Genomic DNA, 24,581 nt, shown 5'->3' on the forward strand with positions numbered 1-24,581 from the left:
TGCCCGAGAAGGGCGCGCGGGACCCCCAGCCCCTCCCCTGGCCCCGCCGAGTTTGGCTCCTTTATTTCCCTGCCGCGGTGCGGTGCGTGCTCTGAGAACTCCGGAATATAAAGCAGCAATCAGGGCAGGAGGAAGTGCTGGGATGGGGCTCCTGCTTCTGGCGAGATAATCAGCCTTTGATTGGCACCTCTCTCAAGGACAGCCCCCGGGACCCGCGCGGGAGCAGCTTGGGGCGGGGCGGGGGGGCACCCGGGGTCACCTTCCATCTCTTCAGGCGTTTGTACATTCCGTAGCTCAGCAAGCACTGGGCCCCCACCACAGATGGGTCCTCGGGGCTGCACCTCCCACCGCAGCAAACTCAAACTCGGACCCTTCTGGAGCTGACACTGGAAGGGGGTGGGCCACCCCGACAGGCTCCAAAGAGATAAATGTGACCGTGACAAAGCCCCACCTGCAGAGAGGGAGGCCAGGACAGGCCCCTGAGAAGGTGACAGAAGAGCCGAAGCCAGCCCGGAGGAGGGGAGGGAAGAAGAGGAAGTGTGAGATTCCATAAACAAGCACCTCAGGCTGAGCAAACTGCCGTGCAAAGGCCCTGTGGCACTTATGTCCTTTGTGCATGCATCAGTAAGGAGAGTGAGCACAGGGGCCAAGAAGGGAATGCCGCAGAAAGGCCTCCCGTGGCACCCCAACCTGCTGGTGAGCCCCTTGACCTTGCCGCTGCTCAGGTGGGAGCCAGAGAAGTCATTGATCTTTTTGATGTGGGGGCCACTCCCAGCAATGCTGAGGGGCACCAGGACCTCCCCTGGTCACCTGGGCACCGTGGTGCCAGGGACAAGCTGGCCTTGCACACAGAGGCATTTGTTCTGCCACGTGGGCCACATCCGGGGCAGTGGGACTCGGGTTTCACTGGCTGGGGCAGAGGGTCTGGGGGTGCACAGGCTCCTGGGACCCTGGGGGGCAGGGGAGAGGTGAGAAATGGCTGGGCCGACAGGGACGCGTGCCGTCCCCTCGGGGCCTCGGAACGGGCAGTGGCTCCTTGGTCCCGGAGCCGCTAAGCGGGACCTCGGGACCTGAGCCCGCTGCTCCCAGCTCGTGGCCTCGCTGCCACCGAAAGCAGGACAGTGTCCGGCCCTCCCGGGACCCCCAGCTGGGTGTGCACTGGGGGTCTGCGGGCCCTGTCGCCCAGTGCTCGCGAGGCTGGCCCCGAGCCTGGCTTCCTGCACACAGCCCAGACACGTCCCTAGCCGTCACACGAGTGAGTGGGTGAGGGTCTGCGTGGCTGGGCGAGTGGATGGACAGAGGGAGGGACAGGGTGACGGACGGAGGGGCGGGCAGGCGGCTGAGTGATAGGCCGAGCGCCCGGCCGTGCTCCTGGCCTTCGAGCTTCCTTCCCTGTGGACGGCCAGGTCAGGGACGGGTCCCCTGCCGGTGATGGGAACAGACCCCAGCAGGACACAGGGGCCACTTCCCAGCCCCGTGGCCCGGTGAGTGACGTCCCCTGCCGTCACCGGTGTAAGCTCCAGGCGCCTCGAGCCAAGCCAGCGCGGCCCCTGCCCGGCGGGGTCTGGGCCCCCGTGAGCCCAGCGCCTGGCACGCGTCCCCGTCACCACCATCACCGGGACTTGGCCGGGAGTCACCGGCGGCCGCTCACCCAGGCCACACCCGCCTACGCGCCCCCTGACCCGTGTGAATTGTCACCCCGCGCCCCGCGCGGGGACACCCTCAGCCAGCGCAGCTGAGATCCGCGCCCCTGCCCGGGATAATTGGCCCCGTACACCTTGGCATCTGGGATTTCCATCCGGCGCGGGCAGTGATGGATGGCGGTGCTCGGCCGGCCGGCTCTCGCCCCGCGCGGATCCATCTCTGCCGGCTGCCGGGCCATCCGTCTTGCTCTGTCTCCTTGGCCGCGGCAGAGCGGCCGGGCCCTGCCCCCCGGGTCGTCTCCCGGCCCGCCCCTCCCAGAGAGCGCACCCCACCGTGCCCTGAACTCCGAGGTCCTGATCCCCTCCTCCTTTGTCACCACCCGGGACCCCCGGGGACCCTGAGAGGCTCAGAGGCGTTTCCACCGGAGTGGGCGGGCAGCTGGCAGGCCCTGCGGGGGAGAGCCGGGCGCGGGCTGGCCCCGGGCGGCAGTGAATCTGGTTCCTGCCTCCCAGCCCCGGGGCCGTGCTCGTGTCTGAAACCCGCCCTGCACCCCCCACAGGGCTGAGTCCCCGTGCCGGGGAACGAGACAGGAGACCGAGCCCCTCCCGGCACTGCCCTTGGCCCGGCTTCCCGACACCTTCCCGCCCCGCTCCGGCTCTTGCCCAAGGTCCAGCTGCCAGTGAGGTTCCAGAAGCGTCTGTGGGCGCAGGCCTGAACCACGCCCTCCGACCCCAGAGCAGGCCCTTCCCGGCGTCCGAGGAATTGGGGGATTTGGTGTTATTTTTTTCTCTTTGGTTTTGGAACCCCACCCTGTCGTGCTCATGGCTGACTCCTGGCTCTGTGCTCAGGGATCACTCCCGGTGGCGATCCCACGGAGTGCTGGGGAGCGGGCCAGGAGTGTGCGCCAAGAGCCCTCTCTCCGCAGTGTACGTTTCTGCAAACCTAAAAGATTCCCAGTGCCCCCGGCTGGGGAAGCCCCATTCACGGCCCGCCCACAGGTACCCAGCGGCAGGGATGAGGCGGGGTGCCCCCTGGGCCTCTAAAATGAGAGCTTCGGGGGCCTGAGCGATAGCACAGCGGGGAGGGCGTTTGCCTTGCATGCAGCCAACCCCGGTTCAACCCCCAGGATCCCCGAGCACCGCCAGGAGTAATTCCTGAGTGCAGAGCCAGGAGGAACCCCTGAGCATCGCCGGGTGTGACCCAAAAAGCAAATAAATAAATAAATAAATAAATAAATAAATAAATAAATAAATAGGGGCTGGAGCGATAGCACAGCAGGTAGGGCGTTTGCCTTGCACGCGGCGACCCAGGTTCGATTCCCAGCATCCCATAGGGTCACCCCGAGCACCGCCAGGAGTAATTCCTGAGTGCAGAGCCAGGAGTAACCCCTGTGCATCGCTGGGTGTGACCCAAAAGGCAAATAAATAAATAAATAAATAAATAAATAAAATGGGGGCTTGCGATGCCCTTGCTAGCGGGTGAGCTGTGGGAGTGACCGACGGGAATCGGGTTCGGGGACACTCGGCTCGAGGTGACATGTGACTGGGCAGCAGGGCAGAGGAGGGCGTCCTGGGGCAAGAGGGAGTTTGCCGGGGAACAGACAGAGGGGTGGGCTGAGCCCCGCTCCCCGGTCAGGGCAGTGCCCCCGATGTCACCCTGGCGCCTGGCTTCCTTCCCCCGTCACGCCTCGTCCTCTTGAATTCGCTGACCAGGGTGAGGCCCAGGGCAGGTCACTCTTCCTCGCTTCACCCTCGCGCCTGCCGTGGTCTCCGATACGCCCTAACGGGACCATCCCCGCCTCATCCCTGCCGCAGGCCCTGAGGCGGGCACCGGGAATCCTTTAGTTTGAAGAGACGTGACACGGCGGAGAGAGGGCGCTTGCCTCGCACGCAGCCGGCCCCCGGCGCTGTGTGGGAGTGTGGGATTGCCACCGGGAGTGATCCCTGAGCACAGAGCCAGGAGTCAGCCGTGAGCACCACAGGGTGGGGCTCCAAAACCAACGAGAAGAATAAGGCCACAGCCCCAGACGTCTGCGAGGTGCAGGATTTTGCGATGAGCCCCCTCTTCAGGGGGGCAGATGGAAGAGGCAGCCGGAGCCTGCCCTGTAGCGCCTTGCTGGGGGCGGGGAGGGGGGTCTCTCGCTGTCCCGAGCCCCGAAGGACCCGCCCGGCCGGGCCCCAGGCCCCCAGGTCCCCCCGTACCACCTCCCCTTCCTCACCTCCGGCACTTGCTTCCAAGCTCTTTATAACAAAGATAGACAGTCGCCTTTGTTTTCATTGTGCTTTATTTCAATGCTACCATCTATTCCTGGCATAGGAGTCGCTGGTGATTAAAAAAAAAAAAAGTTTCCTTTCCAAATGCACTTATTTAGGCTTAAAAAAATGGGGAGGGGGAGTTTTGTCAGAAAGTTGAGAAGCAGCAACATTTTTCCGGGGTCAGGTGAAGGGTTCTGTGTAAGGGGTGAGGCCCGGAGTATGAGCGTTTTCCGTCGGGGCAGTGTGGTTCCGAGGGCGTGGAAGCTCGGGGGCTTTAAACGGGACGTAGCTGTCTGTACGTTCCTGAGCCGGGCGGCGAGGGTGTCCGTCCGCCCGGGCAGATACTCCCAACAGCGGCGCGGGCGGGCACGGGCAGCAGGGCGCTCGCCAGCCAGCTGGACCCGGTCTGGACACCCTCGGCCTGTGGGGTTCGGTCTTCTGCAGACACCGAGTCCCCAGAACTTCCCAGGGCACTGAGGACAGCCCCTCCTGGGCTAGGGGCACCCCGGCAGGTGGTGCGGCCTTTACAACTGGCTCGCCGTGGACTGTAGAGTCTTCCAGAAGGTTCTCTCCTGCCCTCATTCCCGACTGCCTCTTGTCTGCAGCTCCAGCCCAGCTCTGCTCTATCTGTCTGTCTCCCTCTCTATCTCTGTCTCTGTCTCTCACTATCTCTTTCTGTCTCTCTTGCCATCTCTCTCTGTGTCTCTGTCTGTCTGTCTCTGCCTCTCTGTCTCTCTCGCTGTCTCTCTCAATAGCTGTCTCTCTGTCTTTCTGTCTGTCTGTCTGTCTCTCTCTCTCTCTCTCTCTCACTATCTGTGTGTGTGTGTCTCTCTGTCACATACTCACATTGGCCTGAGCAACTCACATTGCTCCTGTCTGTCTCTGTCTGTCTCTGCCTCTCTGTCTCTCTCGCTGTCTCTCGCAATAGCTGTCTCTCTGTCTGTCTGTCTGTCTCTCTCTCTCGCTATCTCTGTGTGTGTGTGTCTCTCTCTGCCACACACTCACATTGGCCTGAGCCTCAGCTGCATCTATCATCTGCTTCAAGCTCATTAAAATTATTTCTTTTTAGTTGCAAATGGGCTGTTTATGATGATCATTATTTGAATGGTCTGTGCCGGGCTCCGGGCTGTCTGTCTGCTGCTGATGGCCGGTTAATCAGATGAGTCCCCTCCCCGGCCGCCCGGCCCGGAGTCTGGGGCTGTGTTAATCATGGCTCCCCCGGGGCCCGGGGCTGGGGCTGAGTCTGCTCCAGCCCCGCCGGCCCGGGCACCTGTGAGCAGGTATTCCTCACGCCCGGAGCCCCCCTCCAGACCTGGGTGGTTCTCAGTTCTGAGGCTCCTCGCCCGCCCCCCAATTCCTTCCCAGCCAAAGGTGCTGTGAGATTTTTTTTTATTTGAGATGTGTTTGTTTGAAGACTACTTTGTCATGGGCCTTCTTGCCTTAATAGTCAAATAGATTTTTTTCTTTTTAACTCTTTCCCTCCCTCCTTCCCTCCTTTCTTCTTCCTTCCTTCCTTCCTTCCTTCCTTCCTTCCTTCCTTCCTTCCTTCCTTCCTCCCTTCCTCCCTCCCTCCCTCCCTCCCTCTCTCCCTCTCTTCCTTCCTTCCTTCCTTCCTTCCTTCCTCCCTTCCTCCCTTCCTCCCTTCCTTCCTTCCTTCCTTCCTTCCTTCCTTCCTTCCTTCCTTCCTTCCTTCCTTCCTTCCTTCCTTCCTTCCTTCCTCTCTCTCTCTCTTCCTGAGGCAGGATTTGGAAGCAACACCCAGGGGTGCTCCGAGCTAACTCCTGGCTCTGTGCTCAGGGTCACTCTGGTGGGGCTTGAGGGACCCTGTGCAGTGTCACGAGTCACTCCAGGGCTGCCACATACAGGGGCCTTCCTGCCCCTGTGCTATTTCTGTTTCTCTGGCCCCTTGTTTGTTCCCTATAGTTGTTTTGTTGCTGTTGTTCCTCATTTTCTCCATTCCTTCCTTTGTGTTCAGTTGTTTTATAGGAACCTGGTTTGATTGATTCTCTTCTCATTTCTTTTTTGTTTTTTGTGTATCCTATGGACTGGAGCAATAGCATGGCGGGTAGGGCATTTGCCTTGCACGAGGCTGACCCGGGTTCGATTCCTCTATTCCTCTCGGAGAGCCCAGCAAGCTACCAAGAGTATCCCGCCCTCACGGCAGAGCCTGGCAAGCTACCTGAGCGTATTCAATATGCCAAAAACAGTAACAACAAGTCTCACAGTGGAGACATTACTGGTGCCCACTCGAGCAAATCGGTGAGCAACAGGAAGACAGTGCGACAGTGTATCTTATAGATGTGTGTGTGTGTGTGCGCGCGCGCCTTTGGAAATTCTCTTAACTTTTTTCATCCCAGTTTGTCTGAAGAGTTGAGACAACAAGATATACTTGAAGATCACGTATCTTCATGGAAATAAGTCCTTAGAATAATGCTCGCCTCTCATCTAGCTATCAACAGATGCTTAAAATATTATTATTGCTACACATACATTCTTGGTATATCAGTGTTATTCATAATGTTCGTTTTAGGGCTGTTTCTTTTGGGGTGGGAAGGACTAGATCTGATGCCTTCACTACAGTGAACTTTTCGGAGTGTTAGTCCTCAGTTTGGCGGGCAGCGATGAGATTCTTACTGACCTGTCTGTATAATCCAGCACTCTTAGAACCCATGATCCATTTGTGGGTATGTTATAAGCTCTCGGTTTGTCTGGATATAAGGTTCGTCCCTGGCAGCATTCAAATGATGTGAAAATGTTCTAAATACTGGACACGTGGCGCCACGCTTGGCTCTGTACACATGTGGAATAGTTCAGACCAAGCTCTGTGGAACCCTCGGCGGTGGGGCAGCGGCCTCTGAAGATCAGGACACAAAAGTGTTGCCCTTGGGGCCGGAGCGATGGTTCAGCGGGGAGGGCATTTGCCTTGTACCTGCCCGACCTGGGTTTGACCCCATATGGTCCCCTGAGCACTATCAGGAATAATTCCTGAGTACAGAGCCAGAAATAACCCCTGAGCATCACTGGGTGTGACCCCAAAAAGCAATAAATAAATAAATAAATAAATAAATAAATAAATGAAATCTAAGAAAGAAAGGAAGAGGGGCTGGAGTGATAGCACAGCGGGTAGGGCGTTTGCCTTGCACACGGCCGACCCGGGTTCGGATTCCAGCATCCCATATGGTCCCCCAAGCACCGCCAGGAGTAATTCCTGAGTGCAGAGCCAGGAGCAACCCCTGTGCATCGCCGGGTGTGACCCAAGAAAAAAAGCAAAAGAAAGAAAGAAAGAAAGAAAGAAAGAAAGAAAGAAAGAAAGAAAGAAAGAAAGAAAGAAAGAAAGAAAGAAAGAGAGAGAGAGAGAGAGAGAGAGAGAGGGAGGGAGGGAGGGAAGGAGGGAAGGAGGGAAGGAGGGAGGGAGGGAGGGAGGGAGGGAGAGAGAGAGAGTTACCCGTAACAGCCACTCTGGATTATCAGGGCTGTCGCTTATTCCTGAGCCCCTGTTGAGCCACCGACAGCCCCTCACTGTCTTTCTCACAGTGGTCGGCCATGGCCGCTGCACCCGGGCTCCAGACGTGGGGCTTCTGGTGCGACTCCCCACTGTGGCTGGTGGCGGTGGTGGGTTTCCCACGGGGAAAGACTGTGCTGGCGGCTGGACGCCGGGGTTGAAGAGTGCTCAAGACTCAGGCAAGGGGAAGAAGAGTTCTCTGAGGAGGCCTGGGGTCTGCTGGGCCCCCCCCCCGTATATTCTGGCTGCAGTGTGGGGGCGGCACACAGGTGGTCCTGTAGCCCGCCGGGGGTTCTGGTGGGCCCAGGCCACTCCCACGGGCAGGCGTGGTGGCCAGCCCCGACCTGAGTGTGACGTCTGCTTTCTCTGACTTGTGTGGCTATTTCTGTTTGTCTTGGGGCCATGCCTGGCAGTGCTGGGTGGGGGTAGGGACCCTGCTTTCAGCTCAGGGGTGTCGCTCCTGCTGGTGCTGGGAAGACGGTGTCGTATCAGGACTCGAATCGGGGCGTCCTGCGTGCACGGACCATTGACTGACTCGGCTTGCATGTGGCCTGGTTTGGGAACATCGGTAGTGCTCAGGGATCACTCCTGGTGGTTGTCGGAGGACCATTTAGGGTGCTGGGAACTGAGTCCAGGTCCACCATATACTGTGTACTAGTACCCTGCCCACAGTATTATCACCCTGGCCTCCTGCACATGATGTTTTAATTGAGTCTAAGACCACAAGGAATATCTCAGGGATAAGGGCCCATGGCTGAATACAGTGAGTGACTTCAGCTCACATACATCTTTGTCTTTAAGGATTCCAAAAATCTATCTGAGTCTAGGGGTTGGAGCGACAGCACAGCGGGTAGGGCATTTGCCTTGCACGTGGCCGACCCGGGTTCGAATCCCAGCATCCCATATGGTCCCCTGAGCACCGCCAGGAGTAATTTCCGAGCGTAGAGCCAGGAGTAACCCCTGTGTATCGCCAGGTGTGACCCAAAAAATAAAAAATAAAAACAAAACAAAAAAAATCTATCTGATTCTAAAAATCAGAGTTAAGATAGATTCTAAAAAATCTCAATTTAAATTTTTTTTAATTCTAAGATTAAAACACGCAAGAAGCACTCTGCCCCACTCAAATTGACCAAAACCTTGCAGTTCCTTCTCCCCTGCCAAAGGAGTCTGTGTCCCAGCCTGTCACACCCACTCCATTTCTGTCTACCTTTGGCTTGTTCCGTTCCTACAGACACGTCCCGCCCTGGGCCCCGGATGTGATGGTCAGGCTGCATTAGTGTTCCCTTATTGGAAACTGCGGCTATTTTTAAATGATTTAAGTCAGAAGTCTTCCTTATTCCTTCTGTCTCCCTGGAAAATTGTCAGAAACTATTTCTATTTCTCTCTCCCCGAGCCCTCGTGAAGCCTGGACCCTCTCCTGCCCGAGAGACCCTCCTGAGAGTCCCAGGGGCTCTTGGATGGGAAACTCCCGGCTCCAAGCTCTCCGCATCCCTATCTGAGCCCCCCACGTCTCTATCCCTCTATCCGAGCCCCCCACGTCCCTGTCTGAGCCCCCCCCCCCCGGACCCCGCATCCCTACCCGAGCTTCCTGCATCCCTATCCTTGGAACAATGGATCCTGGGAACTGGGTTCAGCACCTCGGAGAGCTCCACACCTGCCCCTTTCCTCCGTTGTAAATCTCTGCTGTAAATGTCTCTCTTTTTGTTTCTCTTTCTGGGCCACCCTGACTGTGCTCAGGGATCGCTCCTGGTGGCACTCAGCGGCGCATAGGGGGGTGCCGGGATCAAACTCGGTCGGCCGTAGTCGAGGCAGGCGCCCTCCCCGCCGCCCTCCGGCCCCTCGTGTTCTTCCTTGACCTTTCCCTCCTAGTTTCATGGTGTTCCAGAGAGCTTCCCCGTTTCTCCAGAAGTAGAAATTCCCTCCTGAACGTCTCCCAAAGTCTGCTCAGGCCTCGGGGACTCTGGCCTGGGTTTGGGGAGGGGTCTCCAGCCCCCACCACCACCCCGTGGACGAGAGGTGGATGGGGCTTTGGTGAACTGCTTCTATCGTGCAAATCTGCCGACTTGCAGACATGATATAAGACAATTACCGTGCATTCCGTCTTTTAGAGGGAACAGGATTTGCAGCGGGTTAATAGTACTTTTATTTCATTATCTAATGGTAAAAGTGTTTCATTGTGTGTGCAAGATGAATGCGTATTAGCAGTGACAAATGGGGTCTTTCAACACGGTGCTGGGCCTCATCATACATATGTTAGATTAAAGAGTTCACCCTAGAAATACACTCTCGCATCTGCGTGTGTGTTTTTAATAAATCTGATTGCAGAAATTTATTGCATCACCGGATTTAGGAAATTATGGAGCTTGATTGCTGCAAATATAATCGGGTGATATATACAGAAATGCTCCCCGAGTTATGGTCCAGAAAAAAAACCCATCTCGGGACGGCAGCGAGGAAGCGGCAGACCACATAAACAGCGCGTTTCTTGAATTATGCAAATGAAATCTATGACAACTCATGGTGAATTGTGCTCGCCCATGAAACTGTCCCCCGTTTGAGTGGAGGCGGCAGAAAGCGAGGCCGTGGCATATCCGTGTGCGCCCCGCAGGCGTCAGGGGAGCCCCTCGGCCCGGGAACCCCCCGGTGGACCCCCCGCTCCCTGCTCCCCGGTAGGTACAGCGCCTCCCCCAGCCTCCCCTCTGCGCCCTGGAGCCGCGATGAAATATTCCCTAGACTGGAAGTGAACCTTAAATGATTTACGGCGCCGTCCACAAAAGGTCAGCTTGCTTCTTATTGGCACCTTCATTTTTCCAAAATCTACTGAAATTAAAAAGCCATCTCTATCTTAAAAGGCGTATTTATGAACCCTTAAGTGTAAGTAAGTCATAGTTGGAAGCGTTCCCACCTCTGATATATGAAAGCTGTCGGTGGCACTCTCTTCCACCATAATATGCCCATACAATATGCCGCGCTGTACTATTTTGACATGGTTTGGAGATGTTTTCCACAGGCAGTGACAAGCTTATGCCACCGCTCCTTTGGAAATTTAAGAGGTGGAGCAGGAGAGAAGGGGAGAGCGGAGACGCACAGACCCCACCCGAGTTTCTGGGAGACTATTGATCTGGCCCAGCTTCCAACGAGCAAAAGAACTGCCCTGATTTGGCGGGGGGAGGCATCTTTTTTTTTTTTTTGGTTACATTCTCACCCACCCACCCCCTCGCCCCCCAGCCTTTTCATAAATCATTCATCTGTGCCAGGAGTCGATAACCTTGTCTCCCCTCTGCTTTGTGAGTTAAGAAAACTTGTTCAGAATGCTGTTGTGTGCTATGATTAAAAAGGAAGAGGAGGGGGGAAAAATCTTTTTCTTTTCTCTCTCTCTCTCTTTTTTTTTTTATTGTTCCAGAAGGAGCTTAATTCCGTCGCTTCTGAGCTGTCTGCGCGGCAGGAGGAGAGTGAACATTCTCATAAACATTTAATTGAACTCCGCCGGGAATTTAAGAAAAATGTACCTGAGGTACAGTATATTTGCTGTTCTGGAATTAACTCAGTGGGAATGCAGATTTTTCTCTGTTCAAACTATATTTTGAAAACGGGAGACATAAGTGACTAACAAGAAAAGAAGCTAATTAGCCACATAGAAAAACTACAGCCCCCTCCCCGCATCCGCCCGCGTCTCCGTGCGCCAGAGCTGGACGGGGTGTCCCCGGCCCTGGCCCTCCGCTTCCCACACACACGCCCAGCCCTGGGGTCAGCAGGCAGCCTGGTGGCCGAGACCCTCCGCTCCAGCTTCTTGGCCGTCCTCACTCTTCTGATGGAGTCGGGGAGATACAGCCTCCGGGTCATTGTCTTAGGTCACACCCCCCCCACCTCTGACGCTGCCTCAGACCCCAACGCACACCCCTGCTTCCCTCCTTGCTAGCCTTTCGCTCCCACGAAGTGACCACCCCCACCCGCCTGGGGGGAGGGGGAGACTAGAACTGACAGGCTTCCGCTCTGTGCCAGGGCATATGTGTGAAATCCTCTCGCTCCTCCATCGGACCCCCTGTCGCTTCTCAGATTAAAATAATAATAACAATAATAATAATAATAGGAAAATAGAGCCAGATGTGGCTCACCAGCGTCCGAGGGGAAACAGAGGTCCAGCCAGCCCCTGGCATCTCTCTGAGCGGGTGACCTGGAGCTCTGGCCTAACCCGCTCTGGGGGGCTGGCGGGGAGGGTCAGGGGGAGGTTAGAGGCCAGAGGGGAATGGGGAGCAGAGGCCAGCGGCCTCCTGACTCTGAGACCCTCAGCCAAGCCTCGGGACTCGGCTCGTCCCCGCCAGAGACAGGACCACGACTCAGCAGACATGCTGGGCAGGCAGCTGGCTGTGGGCACCTCCGCCAGGGCTGTGGCTTGGCCTTTGAGTCCGGCCCGTGGGATGCCCCGGGCTCGCCCGACGTCAAGGAGAGAGATCAGGTCTGTCCCTGTCCGCTTGGGCCACCAGCACCTGCGTCCTCCCCCGCCCTCCGGGGACCTCCTGCCCCGGGCGCCAGGGCCGAAGCTACTCGCTCGCCAGGCACACCCGCCCCGAGGCGCCCCCAGGTGTGCGGGAAATCCAGGCCAGGTTTTCGGCCCCCAAGTTCACTTACATAATTTTAATACTGCATAATTATGCAATTATGCAATTAGGAGGAATAAGTTTCCATTCCTGTTCCAGCCGCGTCTCTGAAAACCCTCATTTTTGGCTGCTGTCTCCTCCGATGGCAGAGCTGTGCCAAGGCTTTATTTAAGAGCATCGTCTGCTGGTGCCCAGCTCACCTCCCGCCTCTGCTCCACCCCCCGGGCTCCGAGACCAGGCAACCAATGGACTTCCAGAAAGGGCGGGCTCGGGCCCAAGCCACAGCCCCCCCCCACATACCCGCCAGCCCCCAGACTCCTGAGTGCCCTGCTCTGGGCTCAGGCTGGGGGTCTCCTCTGTGCCCCAGCTCTGGTGACAGTCAATTTCGGGGGACAGAAGAGATGGCTTGGGGGCTTGCTCCGTCACTGCCAGACCCCCGGGCCTCCCCTGGCCTTCTCCCACGGGGTGACTCGGATTGCCAAGTCTTTCAAAATTGACCTCACTTTGCCCACATTTAGCACCTCGGATTTTGAAGAAAAAAAATAAACAGGGGGGGCTGGAGCGATAGCACAGCGGGTAGGGCGTTTGCCTTGCACGCGGCCGACCCGGGTTCAAATCCCAGCATCCCATATGGTCCCCTGAGCACCACCAGGAGTGATTCCTGAGTGCAGAGCCAGGAGTAACCCCTGTGCATCACCAGGTGTGACCCAAAAAAAACCAAAAAAAAAACGGGGTTGAAGGGGAGATCGCAAGTCTTTAGGGGTGCCGGTAGGTGTGACCCCCACGCCCGAGCCTGGTCCTGGCCACCCCATGAGCTGTGCTTGTGTCCCCGGGGCCATGGCACACCCGCACTCCTGCTCATGGCCTGCAGCCCACGTGGACATGCCCGCCCTCCCATGTGGGGGTGACTCTGAGAGGCCCTGGGGGAGCCCAGACAGCGCCGAGGAGGCCCAGGGCCAGAGCGACCCTTCGTGCCGTCGAAGCATTCCCTCCCCACCCCCAGGTGAGGGGGTCCGTCCTCTGGGCCGCCTCTTCACTCCCCGTTTCTCTCTGCCACCCACCTCGCCTGCTCCCCCCAGCCGCTGGGACCCAGCTTGGGGGGCTCACCAGGGGGTCTCTGAGGACACCAGAGTGTCAAGGCTGGGATCCTGGGGCCCTCGGTTCTGGAAGGGCCTTAGCTCTCCCTGCCAAGAGGGGGGTCCTGGATTATAGCCCCTGGGTGACTCGGGAAATGTGCCAAGTTAGGGTCCTCTATGGCCAGGCCGCCTCTGGGAGAGCCACGCGCCCCAGAGTTCAGCAGCGTTTAGCCGCGACTGCAGGGGGGTCCAGCCGGGACCCCCCCATCACTGCAGAACAGGGCTGCTGCCCACAGCCCTTCCTGTAGCAGGGACCAAGGGGACCCCCGAAGGACCCCCTGCCCCAAACAGCGTCCCAGAAGACCCAGCTGTCAGGGGCCTCTGATGACATGGTGACGGGTGGAGGGTTGGGATCCCCCAAAAGCCTCCCGTGATGGACGGCTCCCAGAGGCCCTTTACCAAAAAGAACGTCCCCCACCCAGGCATCTAGGGCGCGACCTCCCCCCCCCCAAACCCCCATGCACAGCTCCCCGACTCCCAGCAGCCCGCAGGGAGGGGGTCAGCGTGGGCCTCAAGCCAGCCCGGCGTGACGCAACGTGGAGTGGGGTGTGGGGGGGAGAGGGACAGTCCCCAGCACGCGGCTGAACTCTGCGCTGTCTCTTTCAGGAGATCAGAGAGATGGTGGCGCCTGTGTTGAAAAGCTTCCAAGCCGAGGTAAGAGCCGTGCCTTACCGCGGACCCTCCCGGTCCCCCGAGCCCCCGCAGGAAAGTTCTGTCCCCTTCCGCCCAGTCGAGCCAGTGGTGGGGCCGGGAGAATGGTCCTCCTGCCCGGTGGGTTCCAGTGTCCGGCCCAGCCTCACGTCCACTCCCAGCTTCTCCTGACCGGAAGTCGGGGACGCCTCTGCCCTCGATAGCCTCTGCCCTCCCCGACTCTGCGGGTCATGCAGGCAGGTTCCCTCCTTCCTGCCGACCCTCCGGCTGCCCTTTGCCTCCCGGAGCCTCGTGGAGGGTCTGACCTTCCCACCTTGCCTCACGGTGGTCCCCCTCACCACAGTTCCCGTCCCCGTGCCTGGCGGGCAGGGGAGGTCATCCGGGAGAAGAAGGACAGGTCCTTTCTCAAAGGCCCATCTTCAGGGGCATTTCCCGGCCGGTTTGCCCAGGATCTGCGCAGGACCCCGGAAGGGCCAGCCCCGGGCCAGAGCCTCCCCTGGACGGGGCACCTGAGAGTGCCGCCCTTGACATCTGTCCCTCTGGGGCTGCGTTTCGGTGACGGCGCAGGTGGGGATGCTCAGGGCCAAGAAGGCTCCGGTCCCCACGTGTCTCCTCCCTGCGCTCCGACCGGCTTCCCCGGCGTGCTCGTGCATGCGTGTGGCCCTGTGGTCCCGGGCGTTTGGCTGCGAGGGGCCCGAGCCGCGGGCCTGGGAGGCCAGGAGAGGGGGAGCAGCCGTGCAGCCGGGACTGCGGTGGTGGCTCTGCGGCTGGGCGCGCGCTCGGCACCGGGCCTGGCCAGAGGGAGCCCGGAGCAGGCCGGGGCCGGGCAGCCGCGCCCGCGGGTCCCTTCTCCCGCCTGCTGAGTGGGACGAAGGGCCCTGGAGAGCTTCCCGATGTTGGAGAAGGGATTCTGGGATTTCAGGCAGGGCATAGGTTCAAGGTCACACCTGGCGCCTTGGAAGCCGCAGAGAGGGACGAGCCGCCCCGTTGGGCCGGATGAGGCGCCGAGGGCAGCGGCAGGCGCGCGAGGAGCTGGTCATGGGTGGGCAGGCGAGGCGGCAGGGACCGGAGAGGCGCCGGGCGCCAGGAAGCCCAGGGCCAGCCCCCGGCACTGCTCGGTTCTGCCCTGCCGTGGTGAGCCCTGGGCACGTTGGTTTGACCTTTGCTGCCGCCGGGCCCGAGCTGAAACGTGTCTCCTGGACGGCTCGATGGCCAAGGTCTTCAGGGGTCTGGAGAGACCCTGGGTGCGGTGGGGGGTCCGGCGGCTTAGAGGGGCTTAGACCTCTGCACTGCCCACGTCAGCAGTGGGGGGGGAGGACACGGCCCCTCTGTGTGCCCCCTGGCCTCCTCGAGGTGGTCGGTCGGTACGGGGGCAGACTCTTGGGGGTCCAGCGGAGACCTGACATGTCCAAACCCGCCCGTGTGTCGTGTGCCATCGATGATGCTGTTTTAATAGCCGGGGGTCCTCCAAGAACTTCGTTAATTTTTTTAAGAGGCCGTTCAATCGTCCCTTTAATGTACCCCCCAAAAAGCCTGCGTGTGTCTGGCGGCGGATTCCCGAAGCCCCTGCTTTCCTCGTGATCTATCGGCTAATCCGCGCCGCGGCCGCGCGCCTGGGGGAGCAGAGGCAGCCGCGGAAAAGGTGTTAATAAAAAGCGTCTTCTCCGTCCAGAGCAGACTGCAGCGGCCCGGCCGTTTGTAATCCAAATCTGATTTTCATTTTAATTTTTTTAATGAGGGTTCATCCTTTCTGCTGCTTCCCTCTCTCCATCCACCAGGCTCCGGGCTGGCGCTGAGGGTCCCCAAGTGGGTATTAATCACCTCCCAGGAATATTCCCCGAGGCAAACACCGGCCCAAGTCCCATAAACTAGCCCATAAAACGCCAGGGCTGAACACCGCACCCGACATTCCCGCCTCCCCCCTGCGTGCGCCTCTCGTTGAAATATTGTGTGTTCGAGTTCATTCCTTAATTCCGCTCTGGCAGCCCCCCCAGGCTGCCTCCTCCTTCTCTTTTCTTTCTGTGGCGAGAGAGACCCTCTCTGCCCTGTCTGTCCTGTCTGTCTGTCTCTTGCTTACTCTCTCTCTCTCTCTCTCTCTCTCTCTCTCTCTCTCTCTCTCTCTCTCTCTCTCTCTCTCTCTCTCTCTGTGCGTGAGAGGGGGTGGAGAGGAAGTGCATTTGCCCCGCTGTGAATCAGGAAGCTTTTCCTCCCCGACTTGATTGCTAGAAGGACAGGCTTGATTCCCCGGCTCGAGAAACAAAGACAGCCAGAGACGTAATGGAGACAGCTTGAAATGGCCAAAGTTTGAATATCCTTGCGCACAGAGAAAAGAGCAAGACGAAAGCCCCGCTAATTACAAAAGTTGCTTTATGAAAGATAATTCAAAGCAATAATTTAGCAAACATAATCAAGTCGCACAGATGGGGTTGTTGATGGATGGATTGCAACATGCAATTAGCAGTTCTCGCAGTTACATATCATTAACCCTCCGAGCACAAAAATTATTTTCTCATTATTAGTTGAAAAGGTAAAATTAAGCTGACTAGACAGTAAAGGAACAAACTACAATTAATTACCTTCATTTATTACAGTCATTATTTTAAACTTATTTTTACTTGGAGAGAGAGATGAAAACATCTAAATTAAAAGTTTTGTTATGCTAAATCAGAGGTGAGACTTTTCTGAGCAGTGTCAGCCTGGCCAGGGGGACACTGCAGGGTCACCCCAACCGGGGTTTCCTCTTTCTCCCTCTTCCTCCTTCTGCCACACGGGGATGTGGCCAGTGGCCTGCCCGGGGTGGGGGGCGTCTGGGGGCTGCTGGCCCAGTGGCTGTCTTCACCCAGGGGACGCAGCGTGGGGAGCCCCGAGCATCTCCGCACATCCCCCGCGTGCACCTGCCCCTCACAGCTGTGCTTGCGGGGACCAGAGGCTTCTCCCGGCTCCCCTGAGTCTGGGGTCTCTGGGGCACACACCTGACGTCTCTCCCTGGGAAGGGACCCCCGTGGGGAGGACTGCGGAGGGTCCCACTGCACTTAGCCCACGAGTTTCGACCCCCCAGCTCCGCACAGAGCCAGGGGCGTGCCCTGAGCACCGCCGGGTGTGACCCCAGACTCCAGCCAAACCCTCCACAAAGCACCATTTCCCGTAGTGCTGGTTCATAGTCCTCCTCCTCCTCTTCCTCTTCGTCGTCCTCTTCCTCTTCCACAGCGTGGCGCCTCCCGGCCCCGAGTGCCGGTGGCCTGGGCCGGCCCTGCCCCGTGGAGCGTCCAGCACACAGGCCAGGTCCGCCACCTCGGTGGCTGTCGGCCAATAGAGCGAAGCTGCCTTGGCCGAAGCAGCTGTGAGACGGGGCGAGGTCACACTGCGGCCTGATCGGAGGTCTCGGGTGGCCCCGGGTTGGAGACACGTGTCCTTCGCGTGGTCCGAGGCCTCCAGACCTTCCTGCCGGCCTCGCCCACGCGCTGAGTCCCCTTGTCTTCACCCCTCTCCCCTGCCAGGGCCCGGGGCCAGTGAGGAGGGCGCAGGGGAGAGGGCAGAGGCCAGGCTGCCCACGGCCACCTCCGCGCCCCACCCTGGCACTGAGCACGCCACTCCATGGGGTCCCCTCCCGCTGCCCGCTCTCTCAGGGGTCCCTCTCCCTGCCCCCTTTCCAGAGAGGACACCTGCGGTCCATGCAGTGCCCAAGTCTGCGCTGGACTCCTCTGGGGCTGCTCAGGTCGGGACGTGCCATGACCCCGACGCTGCCTGGAGGGGGTGGGGCAGGGGGTCTTCAGGCAAGAGGGGTCCAGCGCTACTGAAGGGAGTGGCCGCAGGAGCCTCTGACAGGACCAGCTCCGACTCACCCAGACCGAGGGCACTGGCTGCTAGTCAGAGGGTGGAGGCGGAGCCCCCGAACCCTGACATCCCCATCGACCCCAGGCCCCGACCCCGTGCTCCCTGGAGCACTGGGGCCCCGTGCTCTCCTCTCCCGGCCCTGGTGGGCGTCAGTGGGGTGTCCATCCCCCAGAGGAGACCTGCCACCCAGGCCTCCACACCCCTGAGGGGGGCCCCACCCCCGCCCCATTCCAGGTCCGAGCCCCCACCCTGGTCTTCTCGAAGGCGCGGCCCCTCCTGCCCCCGATGCCCGCGGCTCCCTCTGAGCTAAGCTAATCACAGCTTTTATTTTCTGGTTTTTGCCTTTTAACATTCTTTGCTCGTTAGCTTTGATTCTCTCATCCCCCGGCTACCCCCTCTCTAGCTCCCAGCACCAGGTGACCGTCCCTCTGGTCCGGGGCACACAGGAGTGAGTCTGGTGCAGCTGTGAGCAGCCACGAGGCCGGGGAGAGACAGAGAGTCCTCACTCCTCCGCTCGCTGGCTGTGAGGCCCTGGGAAAGTCACCGCACCTCTCTGGGTTTCAGTTTCCTCCCCGCCGCCCCCACCAAGGGCTGGGATGAGGCTTGAGTCCAGCAGCAGCGACATTCCCAGGGGGAGCCCAAGTTCATCCCCTTGGCCACTGCTGCCTGGGGCCCCAGGGCCTTTGCACGGCCAGGCGGGACAGCAGCCAGCATGTGTCAGCAGCACAGCGAGAGACTGGTGGCATCGTCTCCTCTCACAGAAGACCCTGGGGTCCCAGAGAGGGGAAGCCTCGTCCCTAAGCGCGCCCAGCCCACCTTCAGCAGGGCAGAGAGTGGGAGAAGCAGGTCTAACTGAGGGTCCGGTGGAGCCCCCAGGGGTCCTGGGGACGCAGGAGGAGCTGGGACACAGACTCTCGATTAATAGCCGAGAGTGCAGCCCAGAGGGATAACACCACGCAACCGGCCCGGGTTCGATCCCCAGCATCCCATATGGTCTCCTGAGCCTCACCGGAGTGAGCCCTGAGCACAGAGCCAGGAGTCAGCCCTGAGCACTGCCAGTCACAGAGAGACAGACCGAGCAGGAGTGCAGCTAGGTAAGGCTGGGGAGGGAGGGCGAGCCTCGTCCCCCGGCCAGACCCTCGAGCCTTTCGGATGCGGCTTTGCTGAGCATCCAGACGTGGCGGGTATAGTAAGTGCTCAACAAACGGGAGGTCTGTCTCCTGCCACTGAGAGCAGATGAGGAGGACTCCCCCACCCATGCACCCCTCTCCTCCGTACCCCCTCCAGCGACCTTGGATGGCGCAAATCCCCTTGGCGTCTAGATCTGGGACTCGCCTCTCTGGCTCCCCGTGGCCCCCACTCAGCCCCACTAAAAAAGAGACGAACATCCTTCAGAATTCAGTGTCAGAAGCCACCAGACGTCCCCGAGCCTGTCACGGCATATTACAACCGAATTAAGAACCAGCGGCGGCCGTCTCCCATTCAGCATCATATGCCTTATAAAGTAAATTATTAATGCTTTTTCCCCCCCAGTTAAGCAGTTATTTGCAGTTGTTCTGGGTATTTCTCATTAGAAATAACATCATCTAAAGAACGATATTGATTGATTTTTTTAATCTTGGAATCATGGACGTGAACCACATATATATATGACATTCCCTTTAACTAGAATTCTCATGCTTTATTTTTATATTATTGATCTTTTTGACACGAATTGCTTTTTGGCCTCGTGCGAGTGTTGTAAGCTTTCCGCCTGCAGAGAAATGGCCGGCGTCGGGGCCGGGAAGACTGATGGCTCGGCGGCGTGGCGGGAACGTTCCCGCACGCTGAACAAAAATTAGTCTGTGCGGCTGCCGCCCGGCTCTCGCATTTGGGGGCGTACAAGCCCTTGGGTGGACTGTGTTCTGGAAGGCTCTGCGGGACCAGCGGGGGGGCACCCCCAGCTCACGGCCCCGTGGCCCCCGAGTCTCTGGTCTCTTGGTGCTCTCGCATACTGGGGGCGCGGAGGTCAGCGCCGCAGCCCCCACTTGACGCCCCGGAGTGGACGATAGCCCCGACCCTGCTGCTCCCGCAGGATGTGCCAGGCCGGGGGCCGGGTGCTAGGATGAGGTTCATGTTTGGTTTTGTTTTTTGCTTTGGGTTTTTTCGTTTTGTTTGGTTTTGTTTTGTTTTTGTCATCTGGGGTCACACAGTGATGCTCAGGGGCTACTCCTGGCTCTGTGCTCAGGAGTTACTCCTGGCGGGTGCTCGGGGTTTCCAACTCGTGGAACAATGTGAGGCAACCGCCCTCCCCGCTGTTCTGTCCCTCTGGCCCCATTTGGCTCTTTGGTGTGTTTTGAGGTCACACCCTGCCGTGCTCCTGGCTTCTCCTGGCTCTAAACTCAGGGACCACTCCTGGCGGTGCTCAGGGAACGTTTGAGGTGCTGGGGATCAAACCCCGGTCAGCCTGCGCCCTCCCCGCCGCACTGCCCCTCTGCCCAGAGGTGTGAGTTCGAATCATTCCTGGCTCGAGGGGCCCTGCAAACCGCCCATGTGTCCAGGCTGAGCTCATGTGGACACGGGAGGGGCAGGACAGCTTGCCTGGCTCCTGAGACTGACGAGAAATGACACAATCATTGACTGATTCGAACCCCGGCTCTGCTCTTTGGCTGTGCTCCGTGGGAAGCCTCAGTTTCCCCACTTGGGAACGGGGGTGGCAGCAGTTCTGGGCTCGGGAGGATGGAGGGTTCCTGCAGGTGGAGTGTTGAATGCCCAGGTCCCCGGCATATACCCGGGCGAGTGCCAACCCCAGCCTTTCTTCCCCGAGTCCTGGCCGTCTCACGTAGGCGCCCGCCCAGCGCCGGGCACAGCAGCCATTCCTCGAGACCCCGCTGTGCACGGTGCCTGGACGGACCCTGGGAGACAGCGGGGAGAGGGGGGCTCCCAGGTTCTTGTAACGGTCGCATGGGAGGTGATGGTTGCTGTGTGAACTGGGGCAAATGTTATTTAGCCGCTTTGTGCCTCAATTTTCTTCATCTGTAAAATGGGACTCACAGAGGGGGGGCGGTCTGGAGCGATACTACAGCGGGTAGGATATTTGCCTTGCACGCAGCCGACCTGGGTTCAATCCCCGGCATCCCATATGGTTCCCTGAGCACCTCCAGGAGTAATCTCTGAGTGCAGAGCCAGGAGGAACCCCTGAGCATCGCTGGGTGTGGCCCAAAAGGCCAAAAATAATGGAGCTCATGGGCTCAAATGTTGCAGTGAAGGCTCCAAAGAATGACGGGCGGCGGGGGGCGGGCGGTGGAGACACGGCCGAGGGAGTGAGCTGTGTGCAGGCGGGGAGGCCCCGGCTTCCATCCTGAGCACCACCGAGTGTGCCCCGTCCTGGTCCTCGCTGTCCTGGTCTCCGGCCCCGGAGCCCCCTCCCACAGGGCTGGGCCTGGGGGCGTCAGACAGCAGGTCCAGTCCCAGCCCCTGGGTGTGTGGCCCTGTGTGGGCCAGTCCCAGCCTCGGTTTACTGTTCTGCTCACCACGGGCACCATATCTGGGGGGAGATGGGATGTGGTCCCGCTCACCTTGGCTGTCCCTGGGGCCCAGGGTAGGGCACCCCCGTCCCCCGAGGACCCCAGACCTCTGCTCCCTGCACCTCCAGGTCTCCAGAGCCAGAACCTGCAGCCGGCCCCCAGGGACCCCCGGGAATTTGGAGCTCCGTGTGCACATGGAGGACGGAGATCCTGACCTCACGGGCACTCCTGGGACGCGAAGGGAGGGTCTCAGTCTACTCAGTTCCCTTCAGGGGCACTGGGACAGAGGCGAGGTTGCCTGGGGTGATTTTGGGGGTCTTTTCCTGTCTGTCCAGTTAAAGAAGGTGGGTTCCCAGCAGGTGCTAAGGGAGCTTTTATTACTTTATTTTTTTCTGAAAAGGGGGCAGGAAGCCAAATCTGTGTGGGACCCTCTGCTCGGCAATGCTTAGGCTTCAGGGTTCTAGGCTGTGACCTTGAAGCCCTGCTCAGGACACTCACCATCCAGTGGAGGTGTCCGGGGTCAGGGTCACCGGGGCACGCGGGAGCTCCTGGACCTGTGTCGCCGCCACGGCCAGGCGGACAGCATCACACCTGGCATGTCGGCCGCTGGGCACGGGAGCACCAGCCCCCTCCTGACACCCAGGGAAAGAGCCTCAGATGGTCCAGAAATGATGCAAATACAGGATTCCTGCCTCTCTTCTTCCGGTGTGGCAAAATCTGTGCCACCTAAAGTGCACCGTGTCCCTCTTGTGCTGTGCAGTCCCCCGCGTCTGTGGGTGACATCTGTGTCCGGGTCCCTGTCCTCTCCAGAGCCTCCGATCTTCCCCTCTGGGACCCGCCGGGAACCCTAGCTCGCTCCTCCCTCCCTGACTGGTCAGCTTCCTGTCTCTCTCTCCTCAGTACCTCAGTGCCTCAGGGTCCGATGTCTTAGGGGGATGAGTTTGTTTGACCAACCGTAACCAAGGTCACCTGGATTCATTATTTTTAATATAACGTATTGTTGGAGGTTTAGTATTTAATTTCTTTAAAATCTTCACAAGTTTTTGTCGTTGTTCATTTTTATTGGGTTTGGGGCTGTGTGTGACTCATCTGGTGGTGCTCAGAGGCTGCTCCTGGCTCTGTGCTTAGGAGTGACCCCTGGCCGTACTTGAGGGCCCATATGCGGTGCTGGGTTCAAACCAGGGCTGGCAAGACGCAGGACCGGAGGGGTGGAGCGGGGGCAGAGCGGCAGCACAGCGGGTACAGCACTTGCCTTGCACACAGCATCCCGGGTTCAATCCCTGACACCCCCTATGGCTCCCCGGGCACCGCCAGGGGTAATTCCTGAGCACAGAGCCAGAAGTGACCCCTGGGCATCACCACGTATGGCCCAAAGTACAAAATATTTTTTTAAAGGAGGTGGGGAGTGATAGGACAGCAAAGTAAGACGCTTGCCTTGCATGTGGCCAACCCAGGTTCGATCCTCCATGGCCCCTATGGTCGCCTGAGCACAGAGCCAAAAGTAACCCCCGAGTACCACCAGGTGTGACCCAACAACAACAAGGGGAACAAAAGATGCAAGGCAAGGGCCTAAAGCCTTGTCCCACTCTCCTGACCCTAATCTTCATAGGTTCATTGGCAGTTGCTTTTTTTTTTTCAGTTAATTATAGTTCAGGTCGCATGTTTATGATAATATCAGTATTTTGGGCCGGAGAGATAGTACAGCCGGTCAGGCACTTGCCTTGTTCATGGCCAGTCCAGGATCCCCCCAACATCCCGTATGGTCCCCTGAGCACCTCCAGGAGTGAACTCTGAGTTCCTGAGCACAGAGCCAGGAGTCAGCCCTGAGCATCGCCAGGCGTGGCCCCCGACCAAAAGAACAAGCAAACAAGCAAGCACACAGTGGTCTAAGCAGGTATGGATCTTACCTGCGCCAGTTCCTCCCCCCACCACTCCCCGAATGCACAGGCCCCCCAACCTCTGTCCCCCCGACCCTGCAGACTCAGGTGGGAGAAGGCGCCTGCTCTGGCCCTTCTCCCTCTGACGTCCGCGTACTTCTCCCTCCAGTCTCGTCCGCGCAGCCGCCATCTGCAGGGTCCATCTTTCCTCACAGCTGCGTCGTTGTCCCTGGCTCACCAACCAGCTGGCGGGTTCCTGCGGACTGAACCGTGAGCTTCTCAGCTCCTGCAGGATGGCGCCCGGCACGGCACTCCGGAGCCCTCCTGGCCAGGGAGACCGAGCCCCCGACGGCAGCTCGGTCCCGGCTCAGCCTGCTTTTGTAAATAAGGGCTGACTGCTTCCCCCCACCTCACGCCTGGGGGGTCTCCAGAGCCCCCACCGCTGGCTCGGTCGGCCCCTCCGAGTCTGTTGACTCCTGCTGTAGACGTCCCAGGACAGCCTAAGTCATTCACTCTCTCAGCAGGAGTGTAGGACATCTGCCCCAGGCAGGACCCTCGCAGACCCTCCCTCAGGCAGTGCTTGGACACCCCCTAAGCAGAGACCCTCCACAGACACCCCCGAGGGCTGTAAGCTTGCTGGACTCAGGTAGCTTCTATGGACCAAAGCCAGAACAGGAAGAACATGTGCAAATGCCCCACGGTGCCAGCGAAGATGCATTCGAGGAGCTGGGAGGCAGGACGAGGAACTTTACCTACCCTGTCACCCACCCATCTCCCCTGGCACGAGGGCCTGTGGCTCCCCAGTGACCCCGCTGCCCCCGAGACCCTCAGTCCCCTTCTCCTAGCCCGGCGCACGCCTCCCAGCCGTCACGGGGCACTTAATTATTTCCTCCCGGAAGTTTAGAAACTGCTGCCCTGTCGTGAAACCGGCCGCAGCACAACCACAGAATAATAACGCATAATTAAAATACATAAAGCCAGAGATGAGTGGGGCCAGGACAAGGACCAGCCGTCAGTGTCCCGGGACCCAGTGGATGCCCTGCCCTGGGCCCAGGGGCCAAGACACGAGTGGGGGGTCCGGGGGCTGGAAACGAGGGGGCTCATTCTGTGACTTGGGTGCCCGCTAGGTGCCACACTCGGGGCTGCTGGTCAGGAACCAGGGGTGACCTGGGGTGTTCCAGAGACGCCTGCGATAGAGACACTCGTGTTTCTTCTACAAGGAGGGAAAACAGCCTCGTAGACGCCGCGGTGGCACGACTGAGAAGGGGGTAGCCGGGATTAGTGGGGCCCAGACTTACCGCTGTAGCAGTGAGCCTGCACGCAGCCAGAGCCCCTCTATCTGTCTGTCTGTCTGTCTGTCTCTCCCGGCTGATGCCATGGGGTAGGAGCACTGCTCCACACAGCCATTCATGTCTCCCGGCAGCCCTGCATGCCGTGGGGACCCCAGGCTGGGGACGGGGCAACGGATGAGGCAGCGAGGTGGTGACCTGTGTGTCCAGTTTTAAGGGAGGCGGGAATCGTAGCCTTCCCTCCCGGGCCACGGGGGGACAGGCCAAAGGGCAGGCCCGTTGTGCCCTG

At 59.2% G+C, this 24,581-nt stretch overlaps 1 protein-coding gene across 6 annotated transcripts in view; it reads left to right on the forward strand.

Moving 5' to 3' along the window:
- Positions 1-24,581, forward strand: part of CUX2 (cut like homeobox 2) — a 170,254-nt gene that overhangs the window by 102,926 nt on the left and 42,747 nt on the right. For 4 of the 6 annotated variants that reach the window (XM_055146590.1, XM_055146588.1, XM_055146589.1 and 1 more), the window contains exons 2-3: positions 10,805-10,915; positions 13,742-13,789. In XM_055146590.1, the coding sequence (XP_055002565.1) occupies positions 10,805-10,915; positions 13,742-13,789 (159 nt within the window). The remainder of the gene's footprint in view (positions 1-10,804; positions 10,916-13,741; positions 13,790-24,581) is intronic. The other 2 variants (XM_055146591.1, XM_055146593.1) reach the window with 1 other exon arrangement.

This window comes from Sorex araneus, chromosome 9, assembly GCF_027595985.1.
Source record: "Sorex araneus isolate mSorAra2 chromosome 9, mSorAra2.pri, whole genome shotgun sequence".
Classification (NCBI taxonomy): domain Eukaryota; kingdom Metazoa; phylum Chordata; class Mammalia; order Eulipotyphla; family Soricidae; genus Sorex; species Sorex araneus.